General features: G+C 36.4%; 1 protein-coding gene across 2 annotated transcripts; it reads right to left on the minus strand.

Annotated features, from left to right (window-relative positions):
- Positions 1–14917: 14917 nt before the first annotated feature.
- On the minus strand, positions 14918–20583 carry LOC107957224 (kinesin-like protein KIN-14G). 2 transcript variants are annotated; one of them, XM_041085045.1, is made up of 19 exons: positions 20029–20583; positions 19533–19699; positions 19293–19436; positions 18948–19175; positions 18785–18856; positions 18643–18711; positions 18484–18561; positions 18233–18409; positions 18064–18145; positions 17898–17993; positions 17640–17816; positions 17422–17528; positions 17154–17332; positions 16906–17067; positions 16571–16824; positions 16318–16481; positions 16047–16202; positions 15483–15964; positions 14918–15405 (listed from the first exon to the last, which is right to left on the minus strand). In XM_041085045.1, the coding sequence occupies exons 1-19, from the start codon at positions 20144–20146 to the stop codon at positions 15297–15299; spliced, it is 3021 nt and encodes a 1006-aa protein (XP_040940979.1). In that variant the 5' UTR covers positions 20147–20583; the 3' UTR covers positions 14918–15296. The 2 variants fall into 2 exon arrangements, with proteins under 2 accessions (XP_040940979.1, XP_040940980.1); XM_041085046.1 differs by lacking the exon at positions 20029–20583 and having other exon boundaries at positions 19293–19381; positions 19533–19671.
- Between the last annotated feature and the right edge of the window lie 2820 nt (positions 20584–23403).

Raw genomic sequence — 23403 nt, forward strand, 5'->3', positions numbered from 1 at the left:
AGCATGCAATGCCATCTAAATCAAAATTCCATAATTCAAAATCATCACAAGTTGCTCTAGAAAAGTCATAAGAATGCCCAGAGTGCTTTCCCTTCTTCCAAGATCTTGTGTTGTCACTATACTTGCGATTAATATGATTTATAGTTTGATTAACCAATCTTCTCGCAACTAATAATTCCTTTTTCAATTTTGTATTTTGCATTGAAAGCTTAATCACCTTACCAACTAAATTCTTAAACTCAACAACATCTATAGATGTCAATTCTTTCGCATATGAAACTTCTTCAGTCGGCTTTTGATTTTGGAAACATAACCCACTATTCTCTTCTAAAAGTTGCACATTACTCTTGATCTCTTGAGATAGATTCTTTTTCCGTGGCTCCTTAGCATGTTCTTTATATATTTCATGTGCAAAAAATGATAATTTATCAGAGAGAGATGTCACTTGCTGCTCCAAGAGAGTTACCTTTGGATGCAACTCCTCATTCTCAAAACACTTGTTTTGCAGTTGTTCTTGCACAATAGGATTATCTTCCTAATACTTGTATGCCACTTGCTCCTCCTCAAATGGATTCAATGAGAACCTCTTCTTCTCCATTTTGATCTTAAACAATTCATTGCCACTAGAGTCAAGGATCAGACACATTCCCTCTTCAAACATAACCTTGAATCTCTTTTCTACCAATTGACAGAACATCTGAAATCAACTTAGTTCCAGCACAGCTCTCTATTGCTACTGTGCCCCTTCCCTTCACTTCTAGGTATTCTCCATTTCCTATCCTGACTTTTGACTTCAATGACCTGTCAAGGTCTTTAAACAGCTTCTCATCATAAGTCATGTGATTGGTACAACCACTATCAACTAACCAATTGTCACATAAAATGCTTGATGAGAAACAAGAGACGACAAACAAATGATCCTCTTCTTCTTCAACTACAGCATGTACTTCACCCTGCTGTTGATTTCTCGATTCCTTGCAAAACCTCTCAATGTGCCCCTTCAAGTTACACCTTCTGCACTTCACATCTGGCCTTCTCCAACACCTAAAATGGGGATGATCCTGTTTTCCACAATACTTACATGAAGAATACTTATTATAATTTTCAGTACTATTACCTTTTGCAACAGTTTTTGAACCACTATTACAATCACTCTTCTTCCCATTCCACTTTCGTTCCTCTTCTTTTTCGCCTAGCTGCATCTTAGCCTTCAATGCTCCTTCTATACTTCTTTCTATGCTTCCTTCCTGCCTCATTAGCCTCCACTGCTCTTGTGCTTGTAAAGCATTGATCAACTCCACTACTCTCAATTGAGTCAAGTCCTTAGTGTTCTCAAAAGAGGCAATAGTTGCTTCATATTTCTCAGGCACGGAGATAAGTATCTTCTGCACCAGTCTAGAATCAGAGAGATCATCCCCAAGAACTCTTACCTTGTTGGCAATATCTATCAGCTTGTCTAAGTATTCTTTGATTGACTCAGACTCCTTCATTTGTAGCCTCTCGAATTCTCTGATCAAGTTCAACACCTTCATGCTCTTGATCCTCTCATCTCCTTGATACTCAGCTTTGAGGTAGTCTCATATTTCCTTCGCTGATCCAAAAGCCATAATTCTATTAAATATGGCTGGCAAAACCGAAGCATAAAGACAAGACCTTGCCTTAGCCTTCTTGGTGGTTCTCTCATTGTGCGTTTTGATCTGATTCATAGTTGGATTATTAGAAAGTGGAGTCACCTCATAGTCTTCCTTGATAGCTTCCCAATAATCACAACCCTCCATGTATGCTTGCATTCTCACGGCCCATGCTTGATAATTCTCTCCATCAAACATAGGTGGGGCTAAGATGGACAGGTTACTCGATCCCGATTCCATTTTTCTCAAAAATAAAACCTCACAAGTGTATCTCTCAAAATTTTTTTCTCAGAACTCTCACAAAACTTTTCTCACAAGTCCCTCAAGAAAAATGGCTCTCAATACCACGTTGATTTGGCAAAGAACTAATTGAAGTATAGAACAAAATATGAATGAAGGGATGATTTAATTGATTAACAAAGCAGCCCTTATATACAAGTCCCAAATAACAACCTCAACAAGAAATAAATTCAAATTGCTACTAACAAGCTAACAACTCCTCCTCCTACTAACAAGCTAATAAATCCCCCTAAGACTTAGTCTTATTATTTTAAAAATAGTTGCAGCCTTGAGATACTAACAAGCGGTGGTAGAAGGCTTAGCGTATTAGGGTTTTTGAGTGAAAATGACTCTACTATATATGTTGCTCCTTGGTGTATTTATAGGTAAGCAAGGGTTGTTAGTTGTTACCCAATTATGCTACCAAGTGGGTCATGAGCGGCCCAATGAAGGGCCCAACTGAGTCCAATGTGAGGTAGAGATATTTGAGAGGTAAGTTATAAAGTGATCATAAAGCGACCATGCCTCAAGACCATTTGCAAGGTGGAGGGTACAATTTATTGGTCAGATGTCTAGGAAATATTCGATGCCTTGCAAGGCTATTCAAATTCATTTGTACCCTTAATAATGCGTTGATGGATAGTGTTTCAATTTGTGGTTAGTTCGTATAAATTTCACTTTATGATTTAGCGGGTAATTATTACCCATGGCTCGACAATATAAAAATGTATATACTCGAGTGGTGCACTTGTTAAAGTTCATGAATTTAGTCATTGGGGGTAATGTCAGAGATAAAACTTTTCACATTTCAGGCATACATAATATGCCTTTTGAATGCATGCAACTATTGCAATCAAAGAACTTGACTAAGAATACCCGATTGAGTTTTGTGGAGAAAATAAATGACCAATGAAAACAAAGGGAAAAAAGACAAGTCAAGAGACGTGATAGATGCATGTAACTTAATTATAGTTACAGTCTAGTGCAAGCTTGCCCAATTACTAGCATAACACAATGGTTCCTTCATAGAGAAAGAATAACAAGACAGAGTAGCCTGTGTCCATACCAACCATCAAGGAACAAACCGCGATAGAATTCAATCCCATCCATAATTGCAATTATGTTCTGAATATGACATTATAACCTGCAGCAACATGGAAGATGAAGGAAACAAAATTAACGTAATTCTCTACAAAAATCAACGTCATTATCTCAAAGGAAGCATGGAGCGACGTATTTAAAGTTATATTATCAAAATCTACCTTATTTATCAGCATTTTCTTGATATAAGAAACACCAGAACAAAAATTCAACTTACAATCCATAGCGTTCCTTGCTGCAAGTTTTTGAACCCGCATTAGATTGAACAATTTCTCTCTAATCAAATTTGCTCAGATTTGGCTGCAATAAGCTTGTGCCCCCGAGTACCCTTCTTTGGCATATTATCAAACAGCGTTCGAGCTTCATCAATGGCCTATATTCTGCATACATATCAACAAGCACTCATTGTGTTCATGCTTCATTAGTTAATTCAACAAGGGACAAAAACCAGCAGTTGCTCATTGGCCAACAACAATTAAGAAATGTATCAATGATTAGAACCACAGAATTGAAGTTAACTCAAGCAATTATAACTCTCTATCAAAAGAACGAATCCCTGTTGAAAGTTGGACTGCAATGCAACATGGAGCCAAAAGCTTGCTACTGTTGAGACCAGCAGCTATCGAGCTCAGCTCATTTTGCTTGGTGCGCACGAATGGTTTTTGAACCGAATGAAGCAACCAACTTTGCTGCTTTGTTTTGATGTAATTTGGTTCAGTTCAACTTTAGTTTGTTTGTAATGCTAGTTAAACTTAAGTTGGTGACAAGATCTTTTGATGTAATGGCTGATTGGTCAGCTATGTTTGATTATTTTTGGCTAGTGATTAGGTTTGTATTAGTTGGGGCAGTTAAATACATTAGGTAACTGTCAATGTACAATGTAACTCTTATATACATTTCAAGTTGAATGAAAAATGATGAATGTTCAGTCACAACATTGCTGAGTATTTTGATTTTTGACCAAATTTTTGCTTAGCTTTGCCTCGATTCTTCTTGCTTCAGTCTTGCAAACACTGAGTTGCAACTTTGTTTTGATGTTTGCTGCTGCCATTGTTCCAACAAATGGTATCATGAGCCCGAGTCTTTGAGGGGCCTTTGTATGCAATCTGTTGTGTTCGAATCAAAACCAACAGCAAGTTCAAAATTTGGTAAGATTGAAGCATTTAAAATCAGTTTAGCAGAATGAGTTTCACTCCACCACCTCCACCAGTGTTCACTGGAGAAAACTATCACATTTGGATAGTTAAAATGAAGACTTATCTCCAGGCACATGATCTTTGGAGTGTGATCGAGAATGATGCTGAACCACCTCCATTGAGAGCCAATCCCACCATTGCACAGATGAGGCAACATACTGAGGAGCGAGCCAAGAAGCATAAGGCTATGGCCTGCTTGCAAAATGGAGTCTCTGATGTGATATTTACTCGCATCATGGCCTGTGACTCACCTAAGCAGGCTTGGGAGAAGCTGAAGGAGGAGTTCATGGGGACTGATAAGACAAGGCAACAGCAAGTAATCAACCTCAGGAGAGACTTTGAAAATTTGAGGATGAAGGAGTCTGAGACCATCAAGCAGTACTCAGACAGGATAATGGCCATTGTCAACAGCATTAGGCTTCTGGGAGTGGACTTCACAGAGAGCAGAGTTGTTGAAAAGGTTATTACAACTCTCCCTGAGAAATTTGAGTCTAAAATCTCTTCACTTGAGGACTCGAGGGACTTATCAGCCATTTCATTGTCTGAGCTGATAAATTCCCTATATGCACTTGAGCAAAGGAGGGCAAATAGGCAGGAGGAGAATCCTGAAGCTGCTTTCCAGGCTAAAGCCAGTGAAGGCTCGAGTGTGAGTGCAAAAGGCAAGAAGCCTTGGCACAATAGAAGGGTCAAGTCAGGAAGAGATGAAGCAAAAAGGGTGTTCCCACCATGTGTTCATTGCAAGAAGACAACACATTCAGAAAAGTATTGCTGGTTTAGGCCAGATATTCAGTGTAGAAAATGCAAACAGTTTGGCCATGTGGAGAAGGTGTGCAAGGGCAAACCAAGGGAGGCTACTCTGCAACAAGCTAGACCTGCTGAGGACATTCAAGCTCAGGAGGAGCAAGTGTTCACAGCAACTTGTTTTGTTGGCACAACCAAGGCCAGCAATGATTGGCTACTAGACAGTGGCTGCTCACACCATATGGCAGCAGATGAGAAGCTGTTCAAAAGCCTAGACAGAAGCTTCCACTCGAGGATTAGAATTGGAGATGGTAGGCTGATTGAGGCTAAAGGCAAGGGCAGTGTGTTGATTAGCACTGGTTCAGGTAACAAGCTGATCTCAGATGTGTTTTTTGTACCTGACTTAGACCAGAATTTGCTTAGTGTAGGCCAATTAGTTGAAAAGGGCTATACATTGGTTTTTAAGGATGGTTGCTGTATTGTTCAAAACATGAATGGTCTGGAGTTAGTCACAGTCTCTATGACTGATAGGTGCTTCATGCTGGATGTTAGCCAAATAGAAAGAAAGGCATACACCAGCCTTGTTGAAAGCACTGACTTGTGGCATAGGAGACTAGGCCATGCAAATTTTAGATCCATCGATCTGTTACATAGGCTGAATCTGGTTGATGACATTTCAAAAATTGAAGCTAGTGGGAATGTTTGTGAGGTTTGTCAGCTTGGTAAGCAGGCTAGACTACCTTTTCCTGCTGACAGTGCTTGGAGAGCTCAAGACAAGCTCAAATTGGTGCACTCTGATGTTTGTGGCCCTATGAGAACACCTTCAATCAGTGAGAACAGGTACTTTGCCTTGTTTATAGATGATTTAACAAGGTTGTGCTGGGTCTACTTCTTGAAGCAAAAGTCAGAAGTGTTTGAAGCCTTCTGCAAATTCAAGGCTTATGCTGAAAATCAGTCAGGCTGCAAAATTAGAGCCTTGAGGACTGATAATGGATCTGAATATGTGTTTGAGAGATTTCAGAAGCTTTATGACAGTGCTGGGATTCACCATCAGCTCACAACAGTCTATACTCCTCAACAGAATGGAGTCTGTGAGAGAAAGAATAGGACTGTACTGAACATGGCCAGGTGCCTCTTGTTTCAAGGCAAGCTTCCAAGTCAGTTTTGGGCTGAGGCAGTCAACACCTCAGTGTATCTGCTCAACAGACTGCCAACTAGAGCAGTCAAGGATAAGACTCCTTTTGAGGCTTGGCATGGAGTTAAACCTGTGGTAACACACTTAAAAGTGTTTGGCTGTGTATGTTATGCACTTATTCCAGTAGAGAAAAGGACCAAGCTAGAGAGCAGAGCAACTCCAGGAATCTTTGTTGGCTACAGCAGCAACAAGAAGGGCTATAGAGTGTATGATCCTACAGCAAAGAAGGTTTTAGTCAGCAGGGATGTTAAGTTTGATGAGGAAAAGGTGTGGAATTGGAATGGTGTTGTGGCTGACTTGTCTGAATTGGACCAGTTAGACTTGGTTGCTGAACCTGTAGAAGAAGGACCAAGTAATGATGCTGTCGATGATATACCAGTGAGGGGCACCAGAACTTTGGTTGATGTTTATCAGAGGTGCAATGTTGCTGTGATTGAGCCCTCAGACTTTGAAGAGGCTGCTAAAAACAGAAGCTGGATGAAAGCTATGGAAGCTGAGTTGGAAATGATCAACAAAAATCAGACTTGGGAGTTGGTGAGCAGACCAGAACACAAGAGGGTCATAGGAGTTAAATGGGTGTATCGGGCCAAGTATAATGCTGATGGCTCACTGAAAAAGCACAAGGCCAGGCTTGTGGTGAAGGGTTACAGTCAGCAGTATGGTGTTGACTACCTGGAAACTTTTGCTCCAGTGGCAAGACTGGATACAATTAAGCTGCTGTTTGCTTTAGCAGCTCAGAAGCAGTGGAGAGTTCACCAATTGGATGTCAAATCAGCATTCCTGAATGGTTTTCTCAAGGAGGAGATCTTCATCGAGCAACCTGAAGGTTTTGAAGTTGTTGGACATGAAGACAAAGTGTATAAGTTGAGAAAGGCCCTCTATGGCCTGAAACAGGCACCAAGGGCCTGGTATGACAGAGTTGATGCCTACCTGACCAAACTTGGATTTGTAAAGAGCCTTAGTGAGCCTACTCTATATGTTAAAAGGTCAGAACATGAAACCTTGCTGATAGTCTCCTTGTATGTGGATGATTTGCTTGTGGCAGGGAGCAAAATCGAGCTCATTGATCAGTTCAAGGTCCAAATGCAGCAAGTGTTTGAGATGACAGATTTGGGTATCATGACTTACTTCCTTGGCATGGAAGTGCACCAATCTGATCGAGGTATCTTCATCAGCCAACACTCATTTGCTTTGAAGATCCTAGACAAATTTTGCATGCATAACTGTAAAGCAGTCAGCACACCTGTGGCTCAAGGAGAAAAGCTGACTAGCAGTGGTGATCAGCAGAGGGTTGATGAGAGGCACTATCAAAGCCTAGTTGGTTGTCTGTTGTATCTAACAGCAACTAGGCCAGATATCATGTTTGGTGTCAGCCTGTTATCGAGATTTATGCATTGTTGCAATGAGGCACATTTGAAGGCAGCAAAGAGGATCCTTAGATACATCAAGGGCACTGCTAGTTTTGGTGTAATGTTTGAAAGTCAGAACCAACTGAAACTAGAAGGCTACTCTGACAGCGACTGGGCAGGATCTCTCGATGACATGAAGAGTACCTCTAGATACTTCTTCACACTTGGATCGGGCATGTTTTGCTGGAGTTCTAAGAAGCAACAAACTGTTGCTCAGTCCACAGCTGAAGCAGAGTACAGTGCTGCAGCAGGAGCAGTTAATCAGGCCATTTGGCTAAGAAAGCTGCTTTATGACCTTAATGAAACTCAAGATGAAGCAACTGAAATCTGGGTGGACAATCAGTCTGCAGTTGCAATAGCCAAGAACCCTGTGTTCCATGGCAAGACTAAGCATTTTAAGATCAAATTGCATTTTGTTAGAGAGGCTGAACAAGCAAAGGAAGTCAGCCTTGTGCATTGCAGCTCAGGAGCACAATTGGCTGACATAATGACCAAGCCCTTAGGGGTTGCTCGATTTGAATCTTTGAGAAGTGCAATTGGAATGTGTTGCATACAGTCCAAGGAGGAGTGTTGAAAGTTGGACTGCAATGCAACATGGAGCCAAAAGCTTGCTACTGTCGAGACCAGCAGCTATCGAGCTCAGCTCATTTTGCTTGGTGCGCACGAATGGTTTTTGAACCGAATGAAGCAACCAACTTTGCTGCTTTGTTTTGATGTAATTTGGTTCAGTTCAACTTTAGTTTGTTTGTAATGCTAGTTAAACTTAAGTTGGTGACAAGATCTTTTGATGTAATGGCTGATTGGTCAGCTATGTTTGATTATTTTTGGCTAGTGATTAGGTTTGTATTAGTTGGGGCAGTTAAATACATTAGGTAACTGTCAATGTACAATGTAACTCTTATATACATTTCAAGTTGAATGAAAAATGATGAATGTTCAGTCACAACATTGCTGAGTATTTTGATTTTTGACCAAATTTTTGCTTAGCTTTGCCTCGATTCTTCTTGCTTCAGTCTTGCAAACACTGAGTTGCAACTTTGTTTTGATGTTTGCTGCTGCCATTGTTCCAACAATCCCAACACTCATAAAGCTTAAGAAAGTATTCAAATATCAAATTAAGAAAGGTATAATATGGTTAGCTAAAAGAAAAGACTGAATATATGCAAAGCAAACCCAGCAGTAAAGAATATAGCACAATAAGGGGAGAAATAAAAAAGATTTGGGATCATACTGTTTTATTTGATTACTTTCCTAAGTACATCTGGAAGTCTATCAACTAGTTAACACATATTAGCGACAAATTTCATTCACCATATTTGGATCATAACAACGGGAAGTGGCATGCCCAAGAGGTAGCATCGAAAAGATACCCATTGCTTGATGACAAGTATTCACTAGCCCAAGAGTCTGGAAACTAATATTTGGATAAAGAGTGATTATAATTTAATATCACTAGTAGCAGCAATTACTTTCAAGTAGAGTAAAAAAGAGAAAAGAAAGTAAATGCCCAAAAGTTAAGTTAAAGCGGCATGAGAAATTTGCTTATGCACTATACAGATGCTTGTGGTGATTGGTGTTAAATTTTTGGCCTGCAATGCAACAAGAAACCAGCATCCAAGCCTAACCAATGCAACAACAATTTTTTGTTCATTTGTAACTTGATTTAGTTTCTTTGTAATATGACTTCAAGTTAGTAGGAGTTGTTTTTGTTCATTTATGTTTGATGTAATAGCTGATATGTCAGCTTCTTTTGAGTGTAATTTTAGCTAAGCTTAAGTCATGTATTAGTGGTAGGTTAGCCATTAGGCAACTGTTTTATTCTATTGTATCACATATACTTTAGCCGGATGAAATAGAAAGTAAGAAAAATTCATTTCTTCCAAAAATTTCTGTTTTGTTGGTAGTTTTTTTCTGCAAGTCTCAAGTCTTTGAAGTTCAAACTTCTTTCTTTCTTCATCGGGGTTTATTATCTTATTGCTCTATTTTCGGACAGAGCTTCATATTTCATCCGGATTACTTGCTTCTGTTTTCCTTCTCTGCTGTTAAAACTCAACAATTGGACTTACACGATGTGAATCTAGCATACAAATAATAGCATCTGTGTACTAGAGATACATAATAATAAACCCGCAATTACCAGCTAATGAGCCAAGAGGTAAAGGGTGCCCAATTTCGGCCAACAAGCCTAGCACCCCAATGATAAAGGCCCCACCAGAAGTTGGGTAAGAGGAACAGATTCACCATTGATAACCCAATAAATATGGTGAATCCACCAGCTACAAACCAACTACAAACCAAAGAGATTGGTTTTGTTGTCGAGAGTGGTGATACCAGTGAGCATTGATATGATGCAAAACCAAAACGCAAAATTTGAAAACACCAATAAATCACGCTTGACCTCCTGTTTGTAGCAAAGCTCTTTGAGACGGGACTGCCCTGAATCCACCATTTTCAGTTGTATGAGATTGAAGACCCATTTTTTTGCTGACCTGAATCATACTTTCACAACGGAGAGGATTTTAGGCCGTTATGGAGTTAAAATTTCAATGGGACGTAACAATAAGCCATGTTAAAATGGCCTTCTCTGCACAACTCATTAATTAAAACATTATAACTCACGCGGTTAGGCGATAAGCCATTGCTTCCGAGAAGAAGCACTGCCTTATAACGTCGGTTAGCTCTGCACAATCCTTCAAATAGGTATGGAAGAAAAGGTGTATCAATTTGTGATTTCACATCACCCCTTACAATAATAGAATGATAAATTAGATTTTTTATCCTAATTTTTAATATTTTTAATTAAATTTAAAATTTAATTAATCATTCTTTAATTGAAAGAAAATAAGAATAATGTAGAATTATAATTTCATACACTCTACGGTTGCAATTTCGTTTTGACATCAAACTAAGAAGCCCAAAAGCAGAACAATATTCCTTAATGGCTAATGACGACACCCCTTTCAGGCATTTAATTGAACAACTCCACCATGCCCAATTTTGCTGAAAGTAACACAAATTTCTAGCACTCTTTTTTATACAAAATGGAATACCACATACTGCCATTTTATCAAAAACGTCTAATCATTTTGTTAAATAAATATTACCTTTCCAACCAATGTTGGCTTGCAAGGAAGCATTCCGGCTATTGTTAATTGTACTGTTGGATCATCCATATCTTAGTCGGCACCAGCGTCGGAGGAGATTTAGGACTAGCGCCAAATGCCCGTAAATAATACACAGTAATTGTTTCGTATGTTGATTATGACTTCGCATCATTTTTTATTTTTTATTCTATTTTTTCTCATGTGTAAATGTTCTGACAGGAATACCAAAATCAGCAAGCTTTAGTGCATTGGTACGACGATCTATCAGCAAATTTTGAGGTTTCAGATCTTGGTGAAGAAGCCTATGAGAATGACAATAAGCAATCCTAGGGAGAAATTAATAAAGGAATGTTTTTACATTCGTGGACCTTTCCCAAATTCTGGACATGTGCTTTAAATCCAAGTCTACATATTCAAATACCAAATATAAACGCTTCTCACTGTGCACTACATCTTGCAACCTGACGATATTTCCATGTTGCATTTCCTTCAAGAGAGATTTCGCTAGGAACACCCTCGTCTTCCTGCTCTAAGAAAATCTTCTTCCAAGCAAGGATACACAACATTAACAGAGATGGAGAAAGAGAAAAGGGGACAATGTCAAAGAAAGCCAGTTCATCCACTTTAAAACCTAGAGCACTCATGCAGAAGTGGTAGAAGGGTTTATGTATTAGAATTTTTTTTCACAATGTATTTATTGGAGTGATACCGAGTTTTAAAATTATTCTATAGAAAATCGAACCATCAACCACTTATTAAGATAAATGTATTAGAAATTTTGAGTGACCCTTGAAGTATTTATATATTACTAATTATACTACTTGATGAATTTTGGGTAGAGAATTCAATTGGAATTAAGTTGAAGTTGTGATATAACAAAACTAATTAAAATTTGTAATATGCTCATCTTTTCAAGATACATTATATTTTAGAAATATACATATATATTTATATATTACACGCAAAAAAAATGGAATGATAAACAAAATGGTAAATACACTAACATCCACTCAATTTTGATGTAGTTGATAAAATAATAACTTTGATTTCAATTTCGTCACTCAACTTTCAAAAAATGACAAATTGGTCACTATCGTTGCAGACATAGTAGAAAGCTGAGGTGGCCTGTTAACTTGCCATGTTGGCATCCCGCGTGGAAACGACGGCCTTTACACCATCTTGGTTAACTTGCAGTAGTAGAAAAAGAAGAATAAAGAAAAAAAAATCCCCATTTTCCTTTCAACAACAATCATTTCTCCTCTTCCACCTTTTCCATTTTAAAACAACGTTCCTCTTTCGCCATTACTTCCTACCTGACTTCGCTGACGAACAAATCGTCATCTCCAAAGATGATTTCAATGATCTTGGGGTCATCATTTGGCTTGTTTGGGTGGTGTTTTTACGGGAATCATCATCATTTTGTTCAACAACGGCGTGCATGAGATTCATGACTTTTTCTAGGACAAGATTCCTTATAGAGGTGCTTCCTGGTTGCGAGAGGAGCCTCTCGACTCCGTTTGGGTACATGTCATTTTTGTGCCTACTTGCGATGGTATTAATCGTTAGCATCTTGAACGCTCTTAGGGACGTCGTTTCGAAAGCTAGTTATAATGCCAAAACTATGTTGGGTTCTATTTTGAAAGCTTTCGCGGCTTGTGTCACGCTCGAGACTGGTAATTCCTTAGGACCTGAAGGTCCAAGCGTCGAGATTGGTTTCTCCATTGCTAAAGAAATCCATTCTCTTTTAGATAAAAATTCTCATACCAAGCTCTCCCTTTTGGTTGCTGGAATCTCATCTAGTTCGTTTTTGAAATTTTAGACTAATTCTTTTGGAAATGAATCTCTTTAATTAATTTACTTTTTTCTATATGTATCTTCAGGTTTCAATGTCGTCATTGCTGGTTTCTTTTTCACTGTTGATTCAGTTTTGAGGCCATTATTGCCAGCGAATTCATCAGTGTCACTTACTAACACAACTTCGATGGTAATTCTCAGTGCAATTATCGCTTCCGTGATCTTTGAAGTTGGTATTCTCTTCTTCTTTTTCTTCTTCTGTTATTAGGGTTTTTTTTCAATTTCTTCTTGAATTGGGTGGGTTTCCACCATGGACATATCCAACGTGGCTAGTTAACTGGCCACGTCATCTCATTAACTGGCCAAAGCACCTGTCCCGTTATCTGTAACGGAAAATGTTAGTGGGTGACTGATTTGTCACTTTTCGATAACGTTAGTTACCGATTTTTCATTTTTCAAAAGTTGAGTGACTGAATTGAAATCAGAGTGACTGTTCTATCAGTTGCATCAAAGTTGAGTTATTGTTGGTGTAATTTACCCTAAACAAAATATTTTTTTTAAGAAACAAAGTGTTAAAATAAGCTCTATTTTGTTATAAAGAGAAAAGCAAAAGAGAATATGTATTTTTAGTTATCAATATGAATATTTATAATGCTTTCTCAAAATCTATATTTATAAATATAAGAAATATAAATGATATATAATTATATACCTTAATCAACATTTACTTTATAATAATAAAATATTTATAACATTCTCCTTGGATGTTCATTGATAAATATTATGTCTCCTCAAAATGTTACTAAGATAAAAAAAATCATATGGGAAAAAAGTTTTTAGTGAAGGAAAAGAAATACAGACAACTATAATACCCATAATATATTGTCTCATTAAAATTCTTATTAAGAAAATTCAGTGGAACAAAACCTTGGTTAAGAGAAAAGAGTATGTCGCGTATTTACTCCCCTTATGAAAAAATCAAACAATATCTCATATTATATGTATTTCAATATTGAATACTACCTTCTCAATTTATCACTTATCGGATTAGCTAAACGATTATATCATCATTCTTCTGAAGGTATTAATGAAGAAGAATTTTGGGGAAATATATTTTGATCTCTTCAGGAATTCCAACAATAATCATAATAAGCTTTGATCATGATCCTTCTATAAAAATGCATATATTCAAATAATTTCAATTCTTATAAATCTTTACTCAAGCATATCAACTAATTTCTTGAAATTTTCTATATGTTTCTATCATTCTAAATGGTTTAATATAAATTTTACTATACAATGATTCATAAAAAACAATGTAACAACAAACATTATACGTATGTCAAACCTTTCATAAATTGCTAGATTAATAAGATATCAACTTAACCCACAAATTGACACCTAACTTATGACATTTTTTCCATTTGGTACTTAAGACCATTTTTTGTCACAAGTAGCACCTAAACTACTTTTTTTTTTCTCAAATTGGTACATTTGTAAGTCAAACCATTAAATTTTTTTTTAAATTTAACCTACAAATTAGTATCTAAACAATTCCTTTTTTCCCCAAGTTGATACCTGAATTTTTTTGTCACAAGTGATATCTATTCTTCCATTACTCATTTTACATCAAATTTTTATATCTGTTAAAAAATATATATATTCAACCAATAATAAACTGCCATGCCATATAAACTTTTAAAAATAATTTTCAATTCTTTTATTTTCTTTTACATTATATCTCTATTTATTTTTTTCTATTTATTCTTCTTTTATAATGTTGGGCAATGTTAATAATGCTCAAAATTGGTTGTCCAAAGTCAAGACGTTGGTGATTAATTCTGTTTTCAAACTTCACCGCCTACTTGTTCAACCTAAGAGGGTTGAAAAAGTTTTTACATCAATTAAAACCAATGTTTCTAGAATTCGTTCATACCGACAATTGATTCGGAGATAGGAGTTGAACTATTTGACTTATGAACTAATACAAATAAATTAAACCGAGCTAAAATCAGTTGGATTGATTTTCTCTATTTTTTAAAATGCATTTTTTAATGATTAATAATTTTTAAATATATAAAGAAAGAAAATAATACTTCATCTTTTCTTGCTACATGAGAATTTTTAATTGGTTATTTTTTTTAAATAGACTTAAGGATTTAACTAACATTTGAACTAATAGAGGTACTAATTTGAGAAAAAATAGTTTAAGTTTCACTCGCGACCAAAAAAATCTTTAATAGTTCTTACTTTATTTTCATTTAGACTATCTATTAGTACTCCAGTAACTTTCCACCTTTAGATGTATATTTGAATGTGAATTAATTTATTTCTTTTTATTTCAGTTTTATATATTTTTTTGTATTAATATAATTTATTAAGATATTTTTATTATGTGAATAAATTTTGGAATTTTAATGATTGGCTATGTAATGGGTGTACATGAACAGGAAGAGTGGAAGTAAGGTAAGATAACACGGGTTTTATGCATCATTTGGTGAAAATCAAATAGTTGTATACAACCAAAATAATGAGAGAAAATATGTACCGAATATAATACAAATCTTCCCTTCTGTTCTTATATAAACAAAGAAGCGCAATCTGAAGAGGGAAAAGGCAAAGATTTCCCAAAGTCCACACCCATTTCAGCCAACACAAATAAAGAAAACGGATCATCATATATGATTTTTACCACCACTAAACACTGGAAATTTTTGCCTCTAATTTCATACATGTGACTGAACCTCTCCTCACTGCAACTAATCCATAGATACACAAGAAAAGCAATAACACACAAAGAAGAAACAATGAGGAAGCTTAGTTCCTTCTCATCATTTTAGTTTATATCACTTGCTAAGTCCGGTTTTCCGTTTTCCCTTTTGCAAATTCGGATTCACTCCACTGGGAGATTTGCGCATTGATGATGGCGAAGGTATTAGTGACGGAATTGAACTCCTGAGTGGAAACCAAGAAATGAACACTCAAGGCCTAATGTAAGAAAATGGCAGTGAGTTATCAGCATGAAAGCTTACCTGATTTCGGTGCTCTTTGCTGTCGTCTTGGATTGCGGTTTCTTCTGTTTAGATGCAAACATGTTCGGACTACTCGTGATTTTAGGAATGCTGGATGAAACCGAATCTGATTCCGAACAATCACTGGTTACAGATTCACGATCGGAGTCATCATCAAAGTCTCGGTTGCCCTTTTTGTTTGTAGTCATTTTGTGCAAGCTATGTTCAGGGTATATCTTTGTAGGATCAGGAATATAACTCTGATAGAACTTGTCAGACAGTTTTTGGCCATTGCTTACTTCTTTACCCGGCCTTGTTGACATGTTGTCATGCTTGTTCACCATGACTTTATCCACCCAATCACCGGATGCCTCCGAATCTCTGTCATCTTCGTTCGTAAAACTTGAAGAAAGTGGACTGCCAAGAGGTTGCCAATGCGATGGATTCACTAACGTCTCTCGAGACTCCAAACTGTCTCTTCTAGATGTCGATGAAGACTCATACTGAATCAGCAGAGTCAGGTTCAGATATCATGTTGGAGATAAACAAACAGAAAATGGCCTACGAATGGCATTCAAACTATACCTCAGTGTTAACGGTGCTGCAAGACAGATCACTTAAGCTCTTCCATTTAAGAAAAGAAGGGGATGATCCAAGCTTTGATCTATTTCTTTCTGGACTACCAGGCAGGTTCTCAGGATCTCCTTCCTTTCTAGCTAAGGCTGCTTTAAGACTAGCTATCTGAAAACAGTTGAGAAAAGGTGGCAAACAAGGTGAAACTATGTTTGCTAAACTAATAATGAGTAAATATAAGCACATGTTTGGTTTGGTTTGGTTGCAATAGGCCGGAAGAAACCTGTTCTTTAAGCTCTTTCACTTCTCCGCTATCTTTGTTCACTTTAGCAGCACCAAGCTCGACAGTGGCAACCCTTTCTGCAAATTTAAGGGTACTGATTGTTTCTCCAAGAGCTTCATACTCAGGAGCAATGTGAACAAACATCAGTGTCTTGGCTTGTCCTCCTGACAGATTCAGACCAATAGCATGATTCAGCAATTACAAATACGGTACAGTTTTTTGGTTGAAGGGTTTTGGATAATCATCTTCTTACCAAGTGAATCTTGAAGCAATTGAGTAAGTTTACTGTTTCTATAAGGAACATGTGAACTTCTTGATGCAAGAGAAGAGATCACATCTCCTAAAGCCGAAAGAGATTTGTTGATGTGTTGCGCTTCTTTTAATCTATTCCCGACCACCTCAGATTTATCCACCCTTTCACTTCCTGCAAGGTCAACCAGATGCATAGAGCCCCGAAGAATGTTCCCTGAAGTGAGGTCCCTTCCTTGTACATGAACTGTCAAGCAGCTGCAGTTTTGAAGGCGGCATTAGAAACTTAGCTGCATGCATTTTAGAGCATAACTTCATGCTTTAGACTGTCAATAGTACCTGTGAGATCGACTACTCCGGTCATTTAACGCCGTGGAGCAAACTGAACGGTTTTTATGCCCAATGCTCATCAAATTTATGACATCGGATGTTAATGATACAGGCACAAGGTTGGCATCAGGTACATTAATCCCATTTTGCGAGCTGTTTCGGATTTCTAATGTGGGTACGAGTTAAAGAAAATTATTAAAAGAAAAAAGTGTATGAATCACAATAAACAAGATTTATTTGTTTGATATAAAGGATATCTCTTATTTACACCATCAGCTGAAAGGAGATCCCTGACTTGCTCATTGTAAATTTCAAGCATTTGCACTGAAATATCATAGGAAATGGTTTCTTTCCTCTGGTTTGAGATATGAAATAGATCACTCAATGCCCTGTAGTTTACACCTAAACCTTCTTCGGTAAGCTCCTTTGGGCCTGTCTGGATTCATCAATGGGATGAATTAGCATAAACTCTTAGTCCGAGTAACATAGATTATCAGTGCAGTGAAAAGATGATGCATCTCTTACCATGGTGTGAGTCTTCCCTGATCCAGTTTGGCCATAAGCAAATATACAAACATTATAACCATCGAGAACAGATCGAACCAAAGGTTGCATGTCGGAGAAAACCTCAGCTGCGGGCAACGAGAGTTCATGTCAGGAAAGTCTTGCAGGCTGCAAAAGATTGACATTCGACATGGATAAAAAATCATAGCTAAAACACAACTCCATTTTGAATCTCTAACCTTGGCTTACAGATGGGCCGAATACTTTGTTAAAAGTGAATGCTTTCCTTGCTTCTTTTCCATTTTTCGAATGTGTAAGAATTGTTATAGTTCTTTCATCCATGTGATCTACTGAACTTAAAGTGTTGGATTGCCCGGGCTTGAACGGCCTTACCCTGCAGTACACTCTTATATTCCCTGGAACAAATGCAATTGAGATTTTCATTTGAATCTGATATATTCACTCAATCAAACGTTGCCACTGTTTAAGACTGCTACCTTTCAAGTCCTGCACTTGGTTGTATAACTTTCGGTTTTCTTCCAGAACTCTTTGATATCCCGAAGCCGCATTAGCAAGACTACATAAGTGTTTACCTATTAAAAGAAGCTAGAATGAGAAATTATTACATCTTAATTTGAAGAACAGGCGAAGTCAAGTTTATACCTAGATTGAAAACATCTTCTTGGTATGTCATCTGCAGAACTTGCATACAGGTTTTTGTTGAACAAAGACAATGCTTCAGTTCCTAGAGGTACAGATAAATCAACTACAGCTTCCTTGTTGAAGATCATGGAAATTTTTGTAACTTGAACCAATGCTAATTGCAAATTACCTGAATATCTCGTCGTTGTCGTTCAACCAATGCGTGCAGTTTCAAAACATGTTGCATCGGCTCTTCATTAGCATCGGACTTGTAATCGTAAAGTTCCTTTCTTTCTGACGCGATTGATGATGATTCATCTCCAACCATTTCCTCAGCTGAGGAGGCCTTTACTTCAACCCCTTCAGCCTTCACCATTACATTATTTAAATTATTCCGACACATTTACAAGATAATCACATGAAGCAAATCATTCGGCCTACCTTGTCATCACATGAAGCTGTTTGCGAAAGAGAATGACCAGTTGCTGATTCTTCCATAGCTTTTGCAGTAATTTTAGTCTGTCAAATTACCAAAAACATGTTTATTTGAGATCACACTAACAATCTTTCAAGTGTTGTGAAGAATTAAAAGCTTCTTACCAGCTCCTTGTGGCTTGCCAAGCGACTCTCCAACTCTTCCGATAGTTTATTGATCATAGATTCCACAATCTGTTATTAACCAAAAGAGTCTTACAACACATGGATTCGATCCCCCAAAAGGTTTACAGCACAAGGATCTTACCATTGGAATCTCTTCCTGTTTCTTATCCGAAAGAGCTGCACGAACTAGAATCCCAAAAGAACTTACAGAGCCCTGAAGATAAGAGTGAAAAGGAGGTATTGGATTAGATGTTAGATGAAATAAATGAAGTAGCATGAAAATGAAAAGAGAAAAGCTCACTAACTGCTTCAATGGAGTCTGATTGGTCACTACAAAAGCTATCCAAAGATTTCTCACTAAAACTGGAATTCAGGGATTCACTTCTTTTTCTTGAGAGGGACTTGGCTATCCCGAAACCTGCGGGTTTTGAATTTGCAGAGTATTTCCATGTACCAATTCTACCACTTTGTTTCCATTCACCGTACGACTTTAATGCTAGAACACAGTTCACTACCCTTGAAGATTTCCCACCCTGCAAAAAGAAATTCAATCAAGAACCCTCATTTTGAGTGAGTATGATTGGAGGATCATATCTCCATATCGGTGTTTCAATATGCATTGAACACGGATGTCGAGCACGAGTTCTAACCTGTTCCAAATCAGAGGTCTCAAAAGTTGGAAGCCCCATTTCTTGAATAGCTACACGGAAGTTTCTCACATTTTCAAAGTACTGATATGCTGAGAAAGCAGACCCATCAGAAAGAATAACAGAATCACAAGCTCCTTCAACTACCTATAATTTAAAAAAAAAAAAAAAAGGAATTTGGGTAGGCAAGTTAACCAAGAAAATGTAAAACTTTCAGGGAAAATTGTTGCTGGAACTATATACCTTTGGCACTGATCCAGGTTGAACCTTGTTAAGAACATTGCAAAGGATTATGCCACTTCGCAATCCGTGCATAAATTCTTCCTCAGAAGGTTCAGCTGGTAAATCTTTGCCCCCAACCACACCAACTGTTCTTCTCAGCCAGCCAGCAGCTTCATATCTTCTTAAAGCTTCACAAATATAACAATGGCCATGATTTTAGAACAAAAGCTCATGGAAATCAACCAAGAACAGGTAGTTTCAACGAATCCATCCTTTGGTACGTAAAAGGGAATTCCCATTTTCTGATTGAATCTCTTAACATAATAATCATAAAATATGAAACTTAAATTTAATCAAAAACAAGGAAGAAACATAAAAGACTGATAATCATGAAAGAAAACTCAAGAACGTTTATGCCACAATAATTGATAAAAGAAATACACAAATAAAAGAAAACCATTGATAATTCAATCAAAAACAGAGCAGAAGAGAGGGAAAAAAACAATTAGATTATTACAAGATTCATCGGATTTTCTCGAATCCAAATAAATGTTGCATGATCGAGCTCCTTGCTGTTGAAGAACATCTTCGAAAATAGATTTTACAGAGACTTGTAAATTCGTTTCTGTTGCCATTTTTTTCTAAAAAAAACAAGCCGTTGAATAAAAAAAAATCTAAAGATTTTTACAGAACCAATTCAAAATATAAATTTCTTTACAGTAAACATGAACACCCAAATCTTGAAAAACCAAAAAAAGAAATATATAATTTGAATCTTTTGTGTGATGAAAAGCTCTGTCAAGACTGTCAAGAAACAGAGGATAATAAAAACAGAGAACGAAAAAATCTGTTTTTTTTTTTTTTTGGTTTTGTTCTTTCTTCCTATTTTCAAAATTTTGTTAGTTCTGGTATTGAATCTATCTAAGAAGAAAAACAGATAGAGAAAAACTGGGAGAGTTTAAAAGATTTTCTCTCATTTTTCTCTATCTGTCTTTCTCTGTTTTCCTCACAGTTTGTTTCCCTCAAATATTAAGGGGAAAAGGTATGCACACCCAACCTGGTTCCGAGCCTCTCGGTTATGAGAGAGCTTCATTGTTTTTGTTTTTTCAAGTGAGAAAATGATGGACTAATTTTAAACTTTTCTTTTAACATTATTTTTTATGTTTTTATTTTTAGTTTAATGAAAAATTATGAATGGTTAATAACGGCAATCATACCATTTTTCCAACCTTTTTTATTAATTTTTTTTTTATGTGTTTTGATAGTTTTGGCGTGTTTCAATCCATTTTACCCAATATTCATATGTAGGATTAGTATAAGCTTTTAATATTTTAATCCTTTTTTATTTTTTTATTTTATAATTATAATAAAAATAAATTTTAATCATTAAACTAAATTAAATTAAATATTTCTATATTTTATATTTTTGGATAAATATATGTCTATATTTGCATGTGGGACTTTGCATGTATATTAATAAATATTTTTGTTAAAAAATAAAATTTAAGCTATAAATATATAATTTATTTTAAAATATTAACAACATTTTAAACGATACATAAAATTACATCAACAAAAATTAATACAAATTTCACTGGTAATCTTAAATTGAAGGCTTAATATGACATATTCAGAGGCAAAGTCAAGAATTTTGTTTAATGGGCAAAATAAAATTGTAAAATTTTGAAGGGCCAAAGCTAAATATATTGTATTAAAAATACTTAAATTAAATTATTTATATTTTAGAGGGGACAAAATTTGAATTTTTTCATTTAACTACATGTTTAAAGTGCTTAATTTTATATTTTACTTATTAGAGAGCCTTATATAGCAATTTCACCAATTGGCAAGGGACCAAGGCCCTTGCTTGTCTCCTCCTCGGTTGCGCCTTTTGTAGAGTGTGCCTCGCATTTTAGACGAAATAGAGTTGACATCGTGACGAGGAAGAGTCGTCTTCTTGACGACGCAACTAAGGCTACCAACGAGAAATAACGTCACATCTCGACGACGCGGAGATAGATGTCTTGACAAGCTAATAGCGACGTGACGAAGTGTTCCCCAATTAATCGGGTTCCTTCTTCTTGTTAAACTCTATTATATTTTCCCAATTTAACTCTAATTATTCTGAGGATTTTTTAGTAATATTTGTACATGAAATTCAACCTATAAATAGGCATCTTAGCAACCCTAGATAGTTTAGGATAACATTAATAAAATTAAGAGAGAGTTTGTGAGAATTCGGGGAATCTTTGTTTTTCAGATTCAAGGTTTATTTGTTTCTCTATCTTATACTCTCCTTTCAGGTTTTTTTCATTTTAGTGAATTTTTTTTTCTCGTGATTTTTTATCCTCTTCGGAGGAGTTTTTTCAAGTAAATATTTGTATTCAATTTTCTCGATTTTCATTTGTGCTCACTGCATAATTCGGGTTTGACCCAACAAACTGGTATCAAAGCTTGATTTAGTTTCTGCATTCAACCCGTTTAGAGATGGCAATGAGGTATGATATCGAGAAGTTCGATGGGATTACAAATTTTAGCTTGTGTCAAGTTCGGATGACAACAATTCTAGTTTAGAACGGTTTGAAAAATGTCATTACAAGGAAAAAAAACCTATGTATGCAAATCAGACAGAGTGAGAGGAACTCGATGAGAAAACACTATCAACAATTTAATTGTGCCTCACTAACAATGTATTGCAGAAGGTACTTTCGGAAAAGACAATAGCAGCCCTATGGAGGAAATTGGAAGCCTTGTATATGACAAAGTCCCTCGTAAATCATTTGATATTAAAACAACGATTATATACATTCTGCATGGCAGAACGTGAGTCTATTAGGGCTCGCATTAGTGAATTTGTAACTTTCCTAAATGACTTGAAGAATGTCGAGGCCAACATAGACGACAAAGATCAGGCTATGTTATTGTTCTTTGCTCCTTTCATACAAAACTTTCAGAGAAACCTTGATTTACGATAGAAAGAGACTCTCGTTTGAGGACGTGAAAGGAAATCTTTTGAGTAAGGATAAATTCGATAACGAGATAGACTCAAAGAAAAATTTAGATGGGTAAGCCCCGATTTCGATTGCTAGATAAAGGTAACAATCTAAGAATTCAGGTTAGAAAAGATCAAGGGTAAGATCTAAGTCAAGGAATCGTGAAAAGGAATATGACTATTGTAAAAAGAAGGGTCACATCAAAGTAAAATGATATAAACTTTAGAATAAAACTAAGAGGGCCGCCAAAAAGGACGAGAGAGGGAAGTAAAAACCTGATGTAGCCGAGGAAAAAGCTAATGATTTATTGTTAGTATCAATGACCTAAAGGTCTAAGTTCACATCCAAGTGGATCTTGGATTCAAGATGTTTCTATCATATGTGTCTAACCAGCTGTACGTGTGTACATTAAAACAACTAATTTTTGAAACAATTTTTAAAGTCTGGTTTTACTGCAAGAATATAGGTCAGTTGTAATATTTATAGTGTTTCAATGAAACACTGAAGTATTCCAAGGATAAAACCCAAAAGAAGAGGCGATTGAGTGATTACTAGCATACACAATAGAGGCTAAGTGGCTACTAATACGATTTTATATTACGGCGATTCATAAAAGATAACTTTACAAGAAAATTAAATATTCTACTCTATGGACTAAATTGAAAGAAATCTAAACTAGAGGGACTATCTAGCAAATGACTAATGGGAGATGGTTGACTTCGATGTGATTTACCAAATCTCAAACTAGGGACATAAATCGCGTAAATTACCAAGTGATTTTATTTTATCTTTCAATCTAAATTTTACAAACTTAAGTGGATTAGATCCAGTTTATCTTCTAACCTCGCCAGTTAATCTGAGACTAACGAACAGGTGCGCGATAAGATTACCTTTCGGTC

This window comes from Gossypium hirsutum, chromosome A13 (genome assembly GCF_007990345.1).
Source record: "Gossypium hirsutum isolate 1008001.06 chromosome A13, Gossypium_hirsutum_v2.1, whole genome shotgun sequence".
Taxonomy (NCBI): Eukaryota; Viridiplantae; Streptophyta; class Magnoliopsida; order Malvales; family Malvaceae; genus Gossypium; species Gossypium hirsutum.